Source organism: Bos grunniens, chromosome 17, assembly GCF_055505025.1.
Source record: "Bos grunniens cultivar Pamir isolate PY7600 chromosome 17, Bosgru_T2T1.0, whole genome shotgun sequence".
In the NCBI taxonomy this organism is placed as follows: Eukaryota; Metazoa; Chordata; class Mammalia; order Artiodactyla; family Bovidae; genus Bos; species Bos grunniens.
This window is the reverse complement of record NC_141181.1, coordinates 72,120,175-72,138,013: the sequence shown is the minus strand read 5'-3', so window position 1 is coordinate 72,138,013 and position 17,839 is coordinate 72,120,175. Positions and strand designations below refer to the sequence as shown.

The 17,839-nt window shown below is 49.2% G+C and overlaps 1 protein-coding gene across 2 annotated transcripts in view; it reads left to right on the top strand.

Moving 5' to 3' along the window:
• LOC147355878 (sodium/glucose cotransporter 1-like) overlaps positions 1 to 17,839 on the top strand; it is a 48,384-nt gene that overhangs the window by 10,889 nt on the left and 19,656 nt on the right. For both annotated transcript variants that reach the window (XM_086349088.1, XM_086349087.1), the window contains 4 exons: positions 3,935 to 4,039; positions 5,532 to 5,637; positions 6,670 to 6,750; positions 11,620 to 11,840. In XM_086349088.1, the coding sequence (XP_086205214.1) occupies positions 3,935 to 4,039; positions 5,532 to 5,637; positions 6,670 to 6,750; positions 11,620 to 11,840 (513 nt within the window). The remainder of the gene's footprint in view (positions 1 to 3,934; positions 4,040 to 5,531; positions 5,638 to 6,669; positions 6,751 to 11,619; positions 11,841 to 17,839) is intronic.

Sequence of the window (17,839 nt, the reverse complement as noted above, 5' to 3'; positions counted from 1 at the left end):
GGCACGTGCAGAAACCAGCCTGACTGTGGAGCTGGGAGAGCCGCAGGTGAGCGTTCGGCCCACCCTCGGGAGGCCGTCAGCACACAGCCTGGCTTTGTAGGATCAAAGAGGACGTGAGAAGCCAGTGCGTCCATAGACAAGGTCTGAGAAAGTCTCAGAAGCCCTAGCAGGACTGATGGAAGCTGTCTCTCTCCAGAAGCAGTCAGGGGAAAGGGCTGGTAACCACTGCCTCAGTGCAGAGGCAGCAACACCGGACTACAAGGAGCAGGAACAATCAAGAAAATGTGACACCACCAGAGAAACACGGTAGTTTAACATAGACGAACCCCAGAGATCTACCTGATAAAGAGTTCAGGATGGTTGTCTGAAGGAAACTCGGTGAGCTACAAGAAAGCACAGAAAGACAGTTCAACAGAGTAAAGAAAACAGTGCGTAAAGGAAACTAGTTGAACAGAGAAAAGCCATAGAAATAACCAAATGGAAATTCTGGACTCAAGACTGCAGTGAACGAAGTGAAGACTGCAGTTGAAAGCGTCTACAGCAGACTCAGCAAAGCGAAGGAAGATCCTGTGAACTCAGCGACGGGCCACTCGAAACGACCCAGTCAAGGAGAATCAGCCTCCCAAGGGGCTCAGTGGTAAAGAATCTGCCTGCCGGTGCCAGAGACACAGGAGATGTGGGTTCCATCCCTGGGTCAGGAAAATCCCCTGGAGGGGGAAGTAGCAACCCACTCCAGTATTCTTGCCTGGGGACAGAGGAGCCTGGCAAGGCTGCAGCCCCTGGGGTCGCAAAGAGTCAGACCTGACTTGGCGACTGAGCACGCACAGTCAGAGGAGAGCAAGGGGAGAGGGATGAGAGACAGTGGAGAGAGCCCGTGTGGACGATGGGCCACCGTGGAAGAAACAGTCAGCACCTCCTGGAGCCCCGGGAGGAGAGGGGGAGAGGCAGGCAGAAAGGTCGCTTACAGCCTGAGAACTTCCCGAATCTGAGCGAAGATTGTGAAGCTCACAGGTGCCCCCAAATTGTAACCCCAAACATTATTTGAAGAAATAATAACTGGAAATATCTCCTCTGGTGAAAACGTTAATTTCCAGGTTCAGCAAGCTTACCCTCTACCAAATAGAGTAAACACAAAACTACATGTAGGCGCACATCGCAGTGAAAATGTCAAAAGCAAGGCTAAAGAGCGCGTTTTGAAAATGGTGAGAGAAAAATCACACGTTACATGCAGGGGAACAGTGATATGCTTGATAGACGACTTCTGCTCAGAACAGTGGAGGCCAGAAAACATCAGAATGATGCAGCCAGATGCTGAAAGGAAGAACAAGCTGTCAACCAAAAACTCTATGCCCAGCAGAAGTATTTTTTAAAATGAAGATGAGCAAATTCCCTGGCGATTCAGTGGTTAGGACTCTATGCTTTCCTTGCCCAGGGTCCAGTTCAGTCCCTAGTCTGGGAACTAAGATCCTGCAAGTTGTGTGGTCAAAAAGAAGATGAGATATATACAAATATTGAAACATTATGTTGTACACTTGAAACTGATATAAGGTTATATGTCATTTAGACATCAATTTAAAGAAGAACCATTGCAAAGAAAAAAATGAAGGTTATTGGTTAGGTATACATTTCTTATACAAACCATAAAGGGAGAAATTGATATATTGGACTTCAAAGTATAATTTTAAACTTTACTCTTTGAAAGAGATTTTTAAGAAAATGAGAAGTCAAGCTAGAGACTGCGGAGGAATATTTATAGAACACATTCGTAATGCGAAGATCTCACTCATTGGAAAAGACCCTGAAGCTGGGAAAGATTAGGGCAGGAGGAGAAGGGGACGATGGAAGATGAGATGGTTGGATGGCATCACCGACTCAATGGACATGGGTTTAAGTAAACTCTGGGAGTTGGTGATGGACAGGGAGGCCTGGCGTGCTGTGGTTCATGGGGTCGCAGAGTCGGACACGACTGAGCGACTGAACTAAACTGAAATGATTCATAATGAAACACTTATGTCCTGAATATACACATTTTTTTAAAAAGCTCTTGTAATTTATAACAAGACAGCATCTCACCATACGTTTCACTACAAATGGCAGATAATGACATGAAAGGGTGTTCGCTCTCACTGATGGTTAGGGAAACGCTACTTAGGATCCCACATAGATACACTGAACCGCTGAGATAAAGAGGGCTGATGCATCAAGAGCAGGAGAGGTTGTGGAGCTTCGGGGACCCCCTGCCTTTCCAGAGAGAACTCTAGAAACAGGCTGGCAGTTTCTTGCCCAGTTACGCCTTAGGACCCAGCTGCTCTGTGCCTGGGTGTGGTGCTTCCCCCAACCCCAGAGACATGAAGGTGCAGGTCCACACCCAGACTGCGCAGGAAGTTCCAGTCATAACGTCCGAACCTAGAAATAACCTGAATTGTGTGGGGGACGGACAGACAGCCTGCAGCACAGCACTCGGCGGCCCTAAGGAGTCAAGTGCCAGCATGGATGACCTACAGGGCGTGGTGGCAGGTGAAAGTAGCCAGACAGGATTTGAGCTCCAGGGGAGGTGAGCTGGATACCCAGGATCGGGTGGAGAAGGTCCCAGACACACGCCCTCGGGGCTCTGAGGGGCGTTGGCAGTGCCTTATATCTTGTGTGTGGTGGTGACCACACGCCCTCGGGGCTCTGAGGGGCGTTGGCAGTGCCTTGTATCTTCGTGTGGTGGTGACCACACGCCCTCGGGGCTCTGAGGGGCATTGGCAGTGCCTTGTATCTTCGTGTGGTGGTGACCACACAACTGTGTGCATTTACCCAAACTCCTCAGATTTTAAAATCGGATCGTTTTACTGTGTGTAAACCACGCCTCATAAGACTTAAGCATTTAAAATACTTGTAGAGAGGGCATTAAAACCGTGAAAGGCTTGGTTTGCCTTGCAGTCTAACGCTTGCAGTTGTGAAGCTGTAATCCCAGGAAAAGCACTCTAGATTGTGACATCTTTTGAGATAAGGTCTTTAAAGCAGTAACTGAGTTAAAATGAGGTCGTGAGGGCGGGTCCTAATTCAGCATGACGTTATGAGAAGAGGACACTGGACACAGAGGCGTACAGAGGGGAGGCTGGGCAGCCGCAGGAAGACGGCCGCCAGCCAAGGGGAGGGGCCGGGCCCGCCCTTCCTCGCGGCCCAAGGGAACTGGCCTCCCGACACTGCACGCGTCCGGCCCTGGGGCTGCACGACCACCATGTGTCTGTACCCTGTGAGCTGCTGTGCCATACCTTGTGACGGCGCCCTGGGTGTGGGACGGCTTGGGGCTGACTGACTGTGTCAGGCGTGACTGGGGACCAGTTGGAGGGAAACGAGTAGAAGCTGCGGGTGTCGCACCCCCAGCCAGGGCTGCAGGGAGCAGCCAGGACGCGCACGTGTGAGGCGGGGTGAGTGCACAGGAGGACACTCAGTTACCGGGGGTGCCTTTGCCTCCGTGAGTCCCTGTGCTTGGGGCCAGGCGTCTGCTGAGCGACAGGGGTGCTCTTGCCCCTGGGCACATGTAGCATGAGATGGTGGAGGCAGAAATGAGCAGGATGGTTCGGGACACCCGCACGCACACCAGCAGCATGAGCACGGAGGACCCGGAGGGCTGTGGAGTCAGGTCGTGTGTCTCTCAACAACGTGGTATATTTGTAGTATCTGATAAAACATTCGATTTTGCTGTATGATTATGTCACGAAAGTCATTTGTCATCATAGGCAACGTCATTACTTCCACTTTCCAAAGACTGAACAGCAGCTAGATTCCAAGCTTCTTGAAGACAGCGGTATCACCTCTCCTTCCTGATTCCCGCGCCCCCGCAGGTGTTCGTGTACAGCACCCGAGGCTCCCTGGCTGTGTCTCCGTGCCAGCCGGCACTCCGTGAGCCCTCTGCCTCACAGGGGCTTCTCTTACTGTTCTTCAGGTAGTGACGCTGCCCAGATACTTGAGGAAGAGGTTTGGTGGCTACCGGATCCAGTTCCTCCTCGCTATTCTGTACTTAGTCATCTATATCTTCAGTAAGATCTCGGTGAGTTGTGTAAAGGCGAGTCCAGGGAAGGGAAACATGGAAACCGATAGGCGGGACTAGATGAGCCCCAGGAGTTTACTCTGGGCTCCCTGAGTCACATGTCGGCCTCCACTGTCTAAACTAAAGCAGAGAAAAAGCAGCTGGGTAGTACACAGGAGAAGCGGCAGAGCGCCTTCTTTGCCTCCCGAGCCTGTGTTCCCAGAGAACCTTGGGCTTATTCCCATGATGTTATCAGGAGGTGCCCCGCCCCTCCTTGAAACAGTCCACGGCCTTCCACCCTCACAGAGACCAGAACCCCCAGCTATGGCCTGTGAGGCCAGTCCAGACCCTGCCTCTGACGTGGTCTCCTTCCCATACTGTGTTTCGGATCCTACGAGCTTATTCCCACTTGCAGCCCTTGACACCTGCTCTGCACTACGTCTGGAGTGTTCTTCCCCCAGATCTTTCACATATCGCCTCCTGGGAGAGGCCTTCCTTGGGTGTACCCATTCATTCTCCACTCTGTTACTGTTTCTGTTTCCTGATACATGCTAGCATGTGAGAAGACGGATCTGTTCCCTCCTCACTGTCTGTCTGCACTCCCCGATGAGCTTCCTGAGCCCCTGGGCCTTGCCTGGCTTGCTCCCTGCCTTCCCAGCCAGCTCTGGGGCTGGAAGCGTGCTGAGAACGTGGTTAGCACATAAACACGGAGAGAAGCGTTCTTTGAATGACTGAATGAGCGTCGCTTATCACACTGCATGAAAATTGCCTATCTGGTGGTCTGCCTCCCTCCTAAACATTAGGAGGGAGTCCTCCTTGAAGACTGGCCGAGTTTTGGTAACCCTAGGGCCCTCTGAACCCTGCCGTGTGTCTACCGTGTGGTTGGCACTTGGTGAACAATCAGTGTGTGCACGGATACATTGGGAAGACCTCTGCCGATCGTGCCCCTGCGTGTGGTGACCAGAGGAGCGGGGCGGGAGGTTAGCCAGTAAGTGAAGCGCACACGCTGCAGAGTCGGCGTCAGCACAGCCCACGGTCGACAGAGCCAGCCCGCAGGCTGTCAGCCTAGAGGTCTGCTTTGTACAGCGCTTGAACTAAAGATGGTCTTTACCATTTAAAGGGCCGTAAAAACCAGAAGCAGTCTATGTCTCACAAAGCCCACAGCGTTCAGCATCTTCCCTTTACAGAAAAAGCTCGCCAGTCCTAGTAAGCTGTCCCCTCTGCCTGCCCCGCTGGTGAAACTGCGGGAAAAGCCCGCTCTCTGAGCACACTCCCCACTCTGAGGCTCCAAGTAGGAAGAGACTAAGTTGCATTAACTGGATTAACCCAAGCCTTAAAAGTGCTGACCTTGGCTGAACTTATGGCCACCAGCTGTGTCACCCAGCAGAACGTGGAGAGACCTCCCCTAGTGTCCACTGGGGATGGAGTTGACCTGCTGATTGAAGACGGCCTCTGAGATCGGGGTCTTTCTGGGGAATGCAAGTGCAGCCCACCGCCTTTGCACTCATTTCAGGTGGAGATCTGCACGGGCGCCGTGTTCATGAGGCTGGTTCTGGGGCTGGATGTTTACCTGGCCACTGTGGTCCTGCTGTCAGTCACCGGCATATGCTCCGTCACAGGTGAGGTCACTCTGACCCTGCAGGTACTTGTGTTGACACGAAGGCCCTGCCTCTTAGTGGAGACCCGAAGACTTGAGATAGGTCCAGCTTTTGCACTTTCCCTGAGACTGTGAGTCACACCACTGAGGCCTGAACATAAACGAGGCAGGGGTGCCCGCGTGGGGCCCTGCTCCCGGAAGTCTCGTCAGACTGGCAGGGGCTCTCCAGGGGGCTGGGCAGGGCTGGCAGTGGCTGTGTTTGGGGTGGGGCCGGCCTGACACAGCAGGCTGTGGGATGACGGGGCAGGGTGCAGACGGGGAGAAGGGAGGCGCCCGCTTTAGGTCGTCCTGGTGGCTGGTGACCTGGGCAGGCCATCGGATGAGACCTTTTAGGTGGACACTTCAATTCTTAATACTGATTCCATCTTGGGTTAACAACACGTGACATGATACAGTCACAGTCCTGGGTGGCAGCCACTCCCCATCAACCACAAGACCATGGGGTGAGCGACCGTCCTCTGCCCAGACAGCCTACGGCATGGTCTTCAGTAAGTTACCCGAGATGACCATCATGTCATCATGAAATAGGCTGTGGTCATGATTTTGCCCAGCTGTAGGCTAGTGTGTGTGTTCTGAGCACATTTAAGGCAGGCGAGGCTAAGCTGTGATGTTTGGGGGGTGAGATACAGAAAATGCATTTTCAATCTAGTGATCCCTTCAGCTTAACAATGAGTTTCTCATGATTTAACCCCATCTAAGTCAGGGAAGACCTGTATACTTTTTTTGCTTAGGAAAAACTACCAGATTTTCATCCAGAAGATGGGAGTAAAAGGAAATTGGGATATAGCTAGGCAGAGTGAGACTCCAGCAGCAGATCACAGAGGCTGTTCAGGGGGGAGAACAGCACGCACCTGGCTCAGCGTAGCCGGCAGCCAGGCCCGCTGAACCACAGGTGGAGCTGTGGGTGTGGAGACGAGGACACGAGTGCGCTGGGCACGCACAGTGACGCCCTCGAGTCAGGCAGGCTTCCCTCGCCCCTCTCTCGCCCACGCAGGTGGTTTTGCAGCCGTGGTTTACACTGATCTCTTACACGCTGGCTTCGTGGTTCTGGGCTCTGTCTTGTTAATGGGCTATGGTAAGTAAATCTAGAGACTGCTGGGCACCATGGTGGGGTTGGGGGGCTCTGGCCACTGCCTGGGGCCATTTCAGCACTGTCCTCTCACAGACGGGACTGAGGCCCTCAGGACCCATGAGTGAGCATTGTCTGAGGTCGTGCTGACCACCTGGGGTGGAAACTTCTGCTCGTGGAGAAAGAGGAGTCGAGGGGCGGAGGGTGGCGCCAGACCCCAGGGCTTTGAGCAGCAGTCGGGGTGGCCCGCCACGCTGGAGCCATGCCCTTCTCTCCGTCGGAAGCCCCTCTCCTTCTGTCCACTGAGTTAAACCCATCTGTCAGGCTCAGCGGAAACCCGCCCCCAAACCTGTGACTCCGTGATTGTCACACCTCTGCATCCTTGTTCTCTGGACTTGCATCACTACCCACGCGACACGACACTTGTTTTTTTCCAACACGACGTTTTTTTGTTGGTGCTTACCTTGATTGTTCATTGTATTACATAAATAAGTCAGACCCCCAGATCTAGAGCTTCTGAGAACCGGAGCCATCATATCCTTCACACAGTGGGTAGTTTGATGCACACAGTAGGTGCTTAGTGAGAGCCATGAACGAGGGTGACAGCGCATACGAACTGAGGACCAGGTGCCAGGCAGGGCTTTGGCTGTCCTGCCTCCTCCAGCATCACAGCCACCAGGCCGCCTCGCTACGTTTCCCGTCCTTAGTTGACTGAGGAGGAGCCGAGTTACTCGGCTAATGACTTGCTGGTGAAGCACACCAGGGGTAGAAGTCCGAGCCGCACCCTTCCAGCACGAAAGCCCCGACACACGGACAGCTTGTTACAGCGCCTGCACCCCTGGCTGGGGGAGCCTTACTGAGCTTGGTGGTGGGTCACAGGTTTGTCTTGCAGAAACTTAGAAGGAAAAGCTCTGGGCTCAGGTATTGGAAAATTACTGAAATGATACTTGAGCTGAAGGGTTATGGTTCCATAGGGCAGATCACTGAGCCCCATGGAAGGAGAACATGTCGGCCCACAGGGTCACAAACCGCAGTCTCACCATTCAGGGAGCGTCAGTGCTCCTTGTCTACTCAGCACCGTGCTTCTGGGACACAAAACACATTTCAGGCATGGTCCAGGGACTTCTTAAAGCATTTGGAAGCAACGACCGATTTGAGTGACAAAATTATAAAATACTCTTTGAGTCACTGTTTATTTGTGTGCTAGTATTAAATATAAACTTTATTAAAATCTGCCAGGACCATCCCAATACTTGAGAATGATATCCAGTTAAACTTTGGGGGCAGGTAGAATAATGCATTTAATGTTAGGAGTTATATCTCTAAATAATTATGTATCATTTACTGTTACAGGCTGAATTTTTCTATCCCCCCAAAATTCGTAAGTTGAAAGTCTAGCCTTCAGTGTGATGGTATTGGGAGGTGGTTGGCTCCTGAGGGAAGAACCTATATGAATGCGTTAGTACTCTACGAGAGACCCCAGAGGCTTCCTCGTCCTTTCTGCCACCTGAGGACGTGGCCAGCACCCAGGCGGCTGGCACCTCGAGCTTGGAGTCCCGGCCTCCAGAACTGTGGGAGGGAAGTTGCCCACTATCTGCTGTTTTGTTACAGCAGCCCAAACAGACCATGGCACATTCTGAGAAATTTAACGGTTTTTTAGTTGGGGTGTCCATGCTGGCTCTTTTGGTAAGTAAACTGTTGTGGGGCTTGTTTTCTTTTTAAAATACACAGAAACTTGCAGTTACAAATGAATGTTGTCTTCAAACCAGTCACTGTGGGAACTGATGCACATACAGCTTTTTTAATTGTCAACTTTTAATTAGTAGATACACAAGGCGGGCTTCCTGGGTGGCACTAGTGGTGAAGAATCTGCCTGCCCATGTAGGAGACATAAGAGACGCAGGGTCAGTCCCTGGGTTGGAAAGATCCCCTGGAGGAGGGCATGGCAACCCACTCCAGTATTCTTGCCTGGAGAATCCCACGGACAGAGGAGCCTTGCGGGTTAGCGTCCATAGGGTCGCAAAGAGACACGACTGAAGCAATTTAGCACGCGTGTACGTGTGCATACACAAGGAAAACAAAAGGGTACCAGGCGAGGTATTTATCACTCATTTTCTCGGTTTGACTCCCCAGAGCCAACCAGTATCCTAAGTCTTGTGTACATCCTTCCAGAGACAGTGTACAGGCAGGCCTTGGAGAGAGTGTGGTTTGGCTCCAGATGACAGCAATGAAGCGGATACCCCGCAGAGCAGGTCACACGGTGTTTTGGTTTCCCGTACATACGAGAGCTGTGTTTATAGTGTAGTGCAGTACTGTATTAAGTGTGCAACAGTATTATGTCTAAAAACAAGGTGCGTGCCTTACTTTAGGAAGAATGCTGGGAGAAGAGGAGCACTGACAGACCCGCTCACTGCAGGGCGGCCACAGACCTTCAGTGTGTAAAACACAGAAGCAACGCAGTACCTGCAAAGTGCGAGAAAGCAAAACACGAAATGAGCTGTGTGCCTGTGCAAGTGCATCCATCTGTGAGACACGCATCTTAATAGAATGAGAACATTTTGCCTCTGTTTTTCACCACTGGAACTGTATCTCAGGCAGGTTTTTATATGGGTAGAGAGAGAGCCACTGTGTGTTCTGTGCTTGTTACTAACTTCTTATTGCAAAGGGCACAAATGAAAGTGGGTAGTGAGGTGAAGTATCACAGAGTGAACACTGCGTCCAGCCCCCAGGAGGAGAGTTGGCTTTTTGTTTCCTCCTTTTCCAAACTACGCCTTTCGTGTCCTTTTCTTGCCTCTTACGCTGGCGGGACGCACATGGCGCAGGGAGCCGCCAGGCCCCGCCTCTTTTCTCGTCTGCAGTGAAGCTCTGGCTGCACCACCGTTAGATACTCCCTGTCTCTTGTTTGGTGGATACTTCTTGTCATCCTAACAAGGTTCCCTTCTGTTCCTAGTTTGCTAAGATTATCATGAGCAGGTTTTGAACTGTATCAAATGTTTTTTCCACATCTGCTTAGGTGATCAGATTATTTTTTTCCTTTTTCTGTTAACATAGCACATTAGATTAACTTGGTTTTGAATGTTAACCTTGCATTCCTGGATTTGTCAAGAAATCCCTCAATTTCCTCTCCGAAGTGGCAGTTTTAACTACATTCTCAGAAACGTATGAGAATGTGTGTTTCCTAACCTCCCATCTAACACCTGATGTCTTAAGACTTTTTAAAAATACGCCCAGGAACTTCCCTGGCAGTCCACGGGCTAACGCTCTCCCCTGTCAGTGCCGGGGGCCTGGGCTCAGTCGCTGCTCAGGGAACTAGACCCCACATGCAGCAACTAAGAAGATCACGCCTGCCGCAACTAAGACCCAGTACAGCCAAAGAAACGCATAACATTTTAAAAATGATAAAAATAGGCCTAATAGTGAAGGGGTGGAAGTGTCTCATTTTTGTTTTAATCTGAATTCTCCGGACACGAGTGAGGTTGGACGTCCTCTCCCACACTTAACGGCCATCGGACTCCTGCTCTGTGAATTGCATGTTCGTGTTCACTGACAGATTTCTTTCCCGTAGTTTTCCTTGGCTGTGGATGTGTGAATCCTTCATACATGGTGCAAATTTCTTCTTGCAGTCTAACAAATTTTTTATTTGGTTTCTGTCATATAAACTTGAAAATTTAACATCACATTTATCAACCTCTCTTTTCTTTCTGTGCTTTGTTTAAGAATGTTCTACTCCCTCACCCAACTTCATAAAGATACTTTTCCTGTTTTCTTTTAATATCTGCGTGGCTTTGTAGCTCACCTTTTAAAAATCCCCATGGAGATTGTTTTTAGAAGTGCCATGAGGTGTCTTACTCATTTTATAGTCACTCAGTATCTTTCATTGACTAGTCTTGACTCCAAATGATTCGGGATCCATTTCAAAATTCAAAGGAACTTGGTTTATTATGCCAAAGCCCTGGGTTAGGAAGATCCCCTGGAGAAGGGAAAGGCTACCCACTCCGTGTTCTGGCCTGGAGAATCCACGGACTATAACCCCTGGGGTTGCAGAGTCAGACCCGACTAAGTGACTTCCACTTTCACAGGGTGTTTTTTAGTTATGTGGGTGGGATTACATGTGTTTTAGTGCCTTTTAAAGACATTTTTATTTAATAATAAGGTTTTACACTGGTTAGGATACGGAGGAAGAAATGCTTTGAGCACTGAGGAGAATCCCAAACATGAAGTCTCACAAACATTTTGCCAGGATGGCAGGAAAATGAATGTTAATTTCTGATTTAGTCGAGATTCTTTGAGTAACTTGTGATAAAACTCTAGTTCAAAGCCAGTTGAAGCAAATTAAGTACTTCCTTGACTCACATGACTGGAAATTCCAGGGCATCTTACTTCTGAGCATGGCTTGACACAGGCTTCTGTAAGAGCCAGGTGGACAAAAGGACCTCACACTCCCATTCTTGCTTAGCACCCCAAAGCAAGGAAGCAGGCATTTTTGGTGCCTTTAGCAGAAGGCTCCTGGGACAAGTTCTGTTTAAATTAGTTGGGCCTGGGTCTCAAGTCCATTCCTGACACGTCAGCTGCCCAGAGACAGGGAGCACTGGCCAGGCCTAGGTCACATGCCAGATCAGAATGCATGGTGGACGGTTTGACAAGGCCCACCTGAGCCATGCAGGGTGGAGTGCAGCTGGAGAGAGGGATCTGTCCCCAGCAGCAGGAGGACGGGGAGCTGGGCACTTGACCCCGTGTCCACTCTGCTCTGCTCTCGCCTTGGAGGAGGGGGTCTCTTCTCTTAGCATGCACAGTGTCGGCTACTGTCGTGTCACACGTTGCTGTCTCGGCTCCTGTGCAGTTGAAGGTACTGAGCGACTGTGTGGTGTTTTCAAGCCTTTAACGAGATAGGCGGATACCAGGAGCTAGAGAGCAGGTACCCGGAGGCCAAGCCGACCGTCACCCAGGAAGGGAACTGGACCGCCCCGATGGAGTGCTTCGTACCACGTGCGGACGCCTTCCACGTTTTCCGAGACCCCGTCACCGGAGACGTCCCCTGGCCTGGGGTCGTCTTTGGCCTCTCCACCATTTCCTTGTACTACTGGTGCACTGACCAGGTAAGGAGACAGGTGGCGCTGATGGGTCTGCGGCCGGTGGGGGCGGGGGCGGGGGGACCTCAGGCAGGCTTCCCTCCCAGCCTCATGCGGTGCCCAGATGCCGCAGCACCGTGTGCTGTCTAAAAGAGGTCTCTAAAATTTGGGAAAAAAGTTTAATGTGGCAGTTAAGAAAAAAAAGGTGGTGGTGGAGGACTTCCTGATGGTTCATTGGTTTAGACTCTGCCTTCCAATGCAGGAGACGTGGGTTCCACCCCTGGATGGGGAACTAAGATCCCACGTGCTGTGGGGTATGGCCAAAAAACTTTTAAAAAACTTTTTAAAATGCAGCATGTTTGCAAAATAATAACATTTTAAAAAGGGGTCTCTCTCCCAGTCCCATCTGTAGCACAGCACCTGTTTTCACTTCTTCTTCTTCCCTCTCATTATCTGCAAAGCACAGTTTTTTGCTCATGAAAAATGTCAGTTTTCCTAAAAATTAAATGCTGCTAATCAGTATTTCAGTTGGATTTTTTGGTCAGGACTCAAAGCTTACTCTAAAGATGACATGGTTCTATCAGTGGTCGATCACTGAGTTGTGAAATGTTCATACGGTGGAAGGGCAATAAAGGAAGGAAGTGCAGCTGCACAGCACGCCGGGAGCGAGCCTCTGGAGCAGGAGGCCAGGGGCTGTGCGGTCATGCTCACCGAGTGGAGCACGGGCAGTGCCGATTACCTCGTTTCAGCCCACACAATTAAGTAGCAAAAGACTAAAGAAAAGCAAGGAGGAAATAAGATGGTCGGTAAAGCAGTCATTTCTGAAGCAAGGGGAAGAGCTGAGGTTAAAAAGAAGCGCACATGACAGCGTTCGCGACAATCATTGAAAAGTGGAAATGACCCAGATATCCACCAAGGAGTGAATGAACAAAACGCGTGCCTGTGTGTGGGAATATTATTCAGCCATAAAAAGAAATGAAATTCTGTTACATGCTACGTGTTTGATGAATCTAAGAACGTTATGCTCAGTGAAAGAAGCCAGGCTCAGCGGTTCACCTGTTGTATGATTCCTTTTATATGAAACATTCAGAACAGGCAAATCCATGGAGACAAAAATCCAATTAGTGCCTCACAGGGGACGAGTGGAGGAGGAATGGAGAGTGACCACTTCTGTGGGCCTGGGTGTTGTTCTGGGTCATGAGAAGGTCTTGACATTGTAAAGAGGTGGAGATGGTGCGACATTGGGAGGCACCAACCGCTGCTGAACTGTTTACTTTAAATGGTAATCACAGAGGCTTCCCCGACAGGCCAGGGGCTAAGACGCCTCATCTCCAGCGCAGGGGCACAAGATTGATGCCTGGCTGGGAAACAGATCCCACATGCTGCACAGCATGCCCGAAAGTAGAAGATGAACGGATAGTTATACGCTACGTGAATTTTACCTTGATGTTTAAAAACAGGATCACGGAGAGAGGCTTCTGGGGCTCGGCAGAGTTGCACCTCTTGAATTGGGTGGTGGCTCCACGGTAACGGAACTACAGCGCTCCATAACGTGCTATAGCATGCGTCCCTGTGTGATATCACAGTAAAAAGGGTTTAAGCCTTTTATGAAAGGGGATGTCACAGATAGCTAACCCGAGGTTGAAAATGAAGAACAAAGTGGGAGAACTTGCCCGACCAGATATTTAAACATCGACAAAGTTGCAGTAACGCAAGCAGTTTGAAATTCCCAGGAATCGACATACAGACCAACAGAGCAAAGAGCTCAGAGACAGACTCACATACTTGCAGGGATTTAACATATGTTCTGGAGGCTCCACCAATCAACAGGGGAGACTTCCGGTGAATTAAAGACTTAACTGTGAAAAGGAAACCCATACTCTAATAAGGGAAGGCAACACTGGTGAATACTTTATTAGTTGTGGGGAGTGTAAGTCATAGCGGTTTGACCACATTGCAAGGAGGGTGTTTCTAACAAAGACGCTCTAGACAAAGTTGACGGATGATGGGCCAGAGGAGACCATTAGAAATGTTTGCAGTGAGCGGCAGACTAATAGCAAACCCATAAGAAAAAGGCACTCCAGCAGCCACACAGCCACGGGGGCAAAAGACAGCGACAGGCAATTTGTAGAAAATGAAATATAGCCCAGTATTATCAGGGGAGTGCAATTTAAAACCACAATGAGACTGGCAAAAATCAGGAAGCCTGATGATGCCAAGCTCTGGGGAGGACGTGGATGTATAGGGGTCCTCGTGCGGTTCTGGTGAGAGTGCAGGTCGGGGTAGCCTGCTCTGGAGGACTGCGTGTTGAATCAAGTCTGGTATGCTGTGCTCTGTGACCAAGCAGGCATGTTCCCCAGAATGCACCCCCAAATCCTCATCCAGGTTCACGAGGGACCACATGAGGCCTTGATGACCGCATCGATCGCACTGAGGTGGGAGGATGAGACCGGCTTGGGTGGCGGGGGAAGCTAACACTGGGGACTGCTTCGCACCTGTCAGCCGCGGGGCCGCCGTGCCCAGAGCCGCACTGACGGAGCGCCAAGCTGTGCGGACTGGAGGGCCCGGAAGCCGGAAGAGCGCCCGCGCCCCGCGTGCTCTGTGATGCGGCGCAGCCTTGTTGCTTGTATTCCTCCTCTTCTGCTTATCACGTGTCTCATTATGCTGCCTTGCCTCGAAGACAAGAAAAATCCTTCTGTAAAAGATAGAAAACAGGCGGGAACCTAACCACCACGGCAAGAAACCCCCATACTTCACAAAACCGAGGTGTTAGATACCAAACACAAAATACGCATATAAGGAAGTGAAAGTGGACCTGAAAACATGAACACACAATTCCATCAAAAATGACCAGTGAGATTTAAAACTCAAACTCCTGGAAATGCAAAATATCCTTGTTGAAATGTAAAATTCAGTAACTGTTAAGATAACAGATTAAACATAGCTGAAGGAAAGAGTTAGCAACCTGGAAGAGAGAACTGAAGCAGTTGCCCTAACAGTACAAAAAAAGTGTGAACGAGAGACTGTGACATGGATGACGGAATTGAAATACTTCCTTCAAATTCCAGGAGGAAAGAGGAGAAGCAATATTTGAAAAGAAAATAACTGAGAATTTTTACAGTCGTTGTAACAGCAGGACTCTTCAGATTCAGGAATCACAGTGACTCCCGTGCAAATCTACACAGAGTCACCTCTTGGTGAACAGACTTTGTAGCAGCATAACCTGAGGGAGAGGAGGAAACCTTTCGAAGGACTGAGGAAGATGCCCACTTTCAATTAGGTGCCCAGCTAAGTATTACTCAGAAGCCATCAATGCAAAGAAATAGAGGAAAACAACAGAATGGGAAAGACTAGGGATCTCTTCAAGAAAATCAGAGATACCAAAGGAACATTTCATGCAAAGATGGGCTCGATAAAGGACAGAAATGGTATGGACCTAACAGAAGCAGAAGATATTAAGAAGGGATGGCAAGAATACACAGAAGAACTGTACAAAAAAGATCTTCACGACCCAGATAATCACGATGGTGTGATCACTGACCTAGAGCCAGACATCCTGGAATGTGAAGTCAAGTGGGCCTTAGAAAGCATCACTACGAACAAAGCTAGTGGAGGTGATGGAATTCCAGTTGAGCTATTCCAAATCCTGAAAGATGATGCTGTGAAAGTGCTGCACGCAATATGCCAGCAAATTTGGAAAACTCAGCAGTGGCCACAGGACTGGAAGAGGTCAGTTTTCATTCCAATCCCAAAGAAAGGCAATGCCAGAGAGTGCTCAAACTACCGCACAATTGCACTCATCTCACACGCTAGTAAAGTAATGCTCAAAATTCTCCAAGCCAGGCTTCAGCAATATGTGAACCATGAACTTCCTGATGTTCAAGCTGGTTTTAGAAAAGGCAGAGGAACCAGAGATCAAATTGCCAACATCCGCTGGATCATGGAAAAAGCAAGAGAGTTCCAGAAAAACATCTATTTCTGCTTTATTGACTATGCCAAAGCCTTTGACTGTGTGGATCACAATCAACTGTGGAAAATTCTGAAAGAGATGGGAATACCAGAACACCTGATCTGCCTCTTGAGAAATGTGTATGCAGGCAGGAAGCAACAGTTAGAACTGGACATGGAACAACAGACTGGTTCCAAATAGGAAAAGGAGTTCATCAAGGCTGTATATTGTCACCCTGCTTTTTTAACTTATATGCAGAGTACATCATGAGAAACGCTGGACTGGAAGAAACACAAACTAGAATCAAGATTGCTGGGAGAAATATCAATAACCTCAGATATGCAGATGACACCACCCTTATGGCAGAAAGTGAAGAGGAACTCAAAAGTCTCTTGATGAAAGTGAAAGTGGAGAGTGAAAAAGTTGGCTTAAAGCTCAACATTCAGAAAACAAAGATCATGGTATCCGGTCCCACCACTTCATGGGAAGTAGATGGGGAAACAGTGGAAACAGTGTCAGACTTTATTTTTCTGGGCTCCAAAATCACTACAGATGGTGACTGCAGCCATGAAATTAAAGACGCTTACTCCTTGGAAAGAAAGTTATGACCAACCTAGATAGCATATTCAAAAGCAGAGACGTTACCTTGCCAACAAAAGTCCGTCTAGTCAAGGCTATGGTTTTTCCTGTGGTCATGTATGGATGTGAGAGTTGGACTGTGAAGAAGGCTGAGTGCAGAAGAATTGATGCTTTCGAACTGTGGTGTTGGAGAAGACTCTTGAGAGTCCCTTGGACTGCAAGGAGATCCAACCAGTCCATCCTGAAGGAGATCAGCCCTGGGATTTCTTTGGAAGGAATGATGCTGAAGCTGAAACTCCAGTACTTTGGCCACCTCATGAGAAGAGTTGACTCATTGGAAAAGACTCTGATGCTGGGAGGGATTGAGGGCAGGAGGAGAAGGGGACGACAGAGGATGAGATGGCTGGATGGCATCACTGACTCGATGGACGTGAGTCTGAGTGAACTCCGGGAGTTGGTGATGGACAGGGAGGCCTGGCGTGCTGCGATTCATGGGGTCGCAAAGAGTCAGACACGACTGAGCGACTGATCTGATCTGATCTGATCTGAGGGCAAAATAAAGTCATACTGGGACTATCCTGGTGGTCCAGTGGCTGAGACTCCACTCTCCCAATGCAGGGGGCCCAGGTTCAGTCCCTAGTCTGGGAACTAGATCCCACATGCTGCAACTAAGACTCAGCACAGCCAAATCAATATTTTAAACATAATAAAAGTAAAGGCATAACCGTCCCTAGATACTGAAGGAGGTGCATAAGGGAAAAGGAAGTCCTGGAGAGCAGAAGGGATGGCTAGAGATGCTGGCCAGCACAGGCACAGATCTAAAGCAGTACCTGAAAGTCATTGTACTTATGCTCACGGGAAGTAAAACAGACAGAGCTAAACTCGGAGACCACAGTTGGAGTTAAATCTGTCTGTGCGCCTGAAATTGTTGAGTGTGCGAATACTGGTTTTCTTTAGATATGAAGTTGTATCCATGTTAAAATTTTACAGGTAATTATTAAAAGCATTAAAGTAGAATCTCTAACTTCCAAACAAGTAAAGAAAATGATTTAAGAAAAAATTTTATTTAAAAAAGAGGCAAAGAAATGGACAGAAGGAAAACTGTTTTCCTTTGCCTACCGCTGTGGATGGTGACTGTAGCCAAGAAATCAGAAGACTCCTGCTTCTTGGAAGGAAAGCTATGACAAACCTAGATAGTATATTAAAAAGCAGAGACATCACTTTGCCAGCAAAGATCTGTATAGTCAAGGGTATGGTCTTTCCAGTAATCACGTATAGATGTTAGAGTTGAAAACTAAGGAAGGCAGAGCACCACAGAATTGATGCTCTCGAACTGTGGTGCTGGAGAAGACTGGAGAGTCCTTTGGACAGGAAGGAGATCCAACCAGTCAGTCCTAGAGGAAATCAACCCTGAATGTTCACTGGAAGGACTGATACTGAAACTGAAGCTCCACCACTTTGACCACCTGATGTGAAGAACTGACTCACTGGAAAAGAC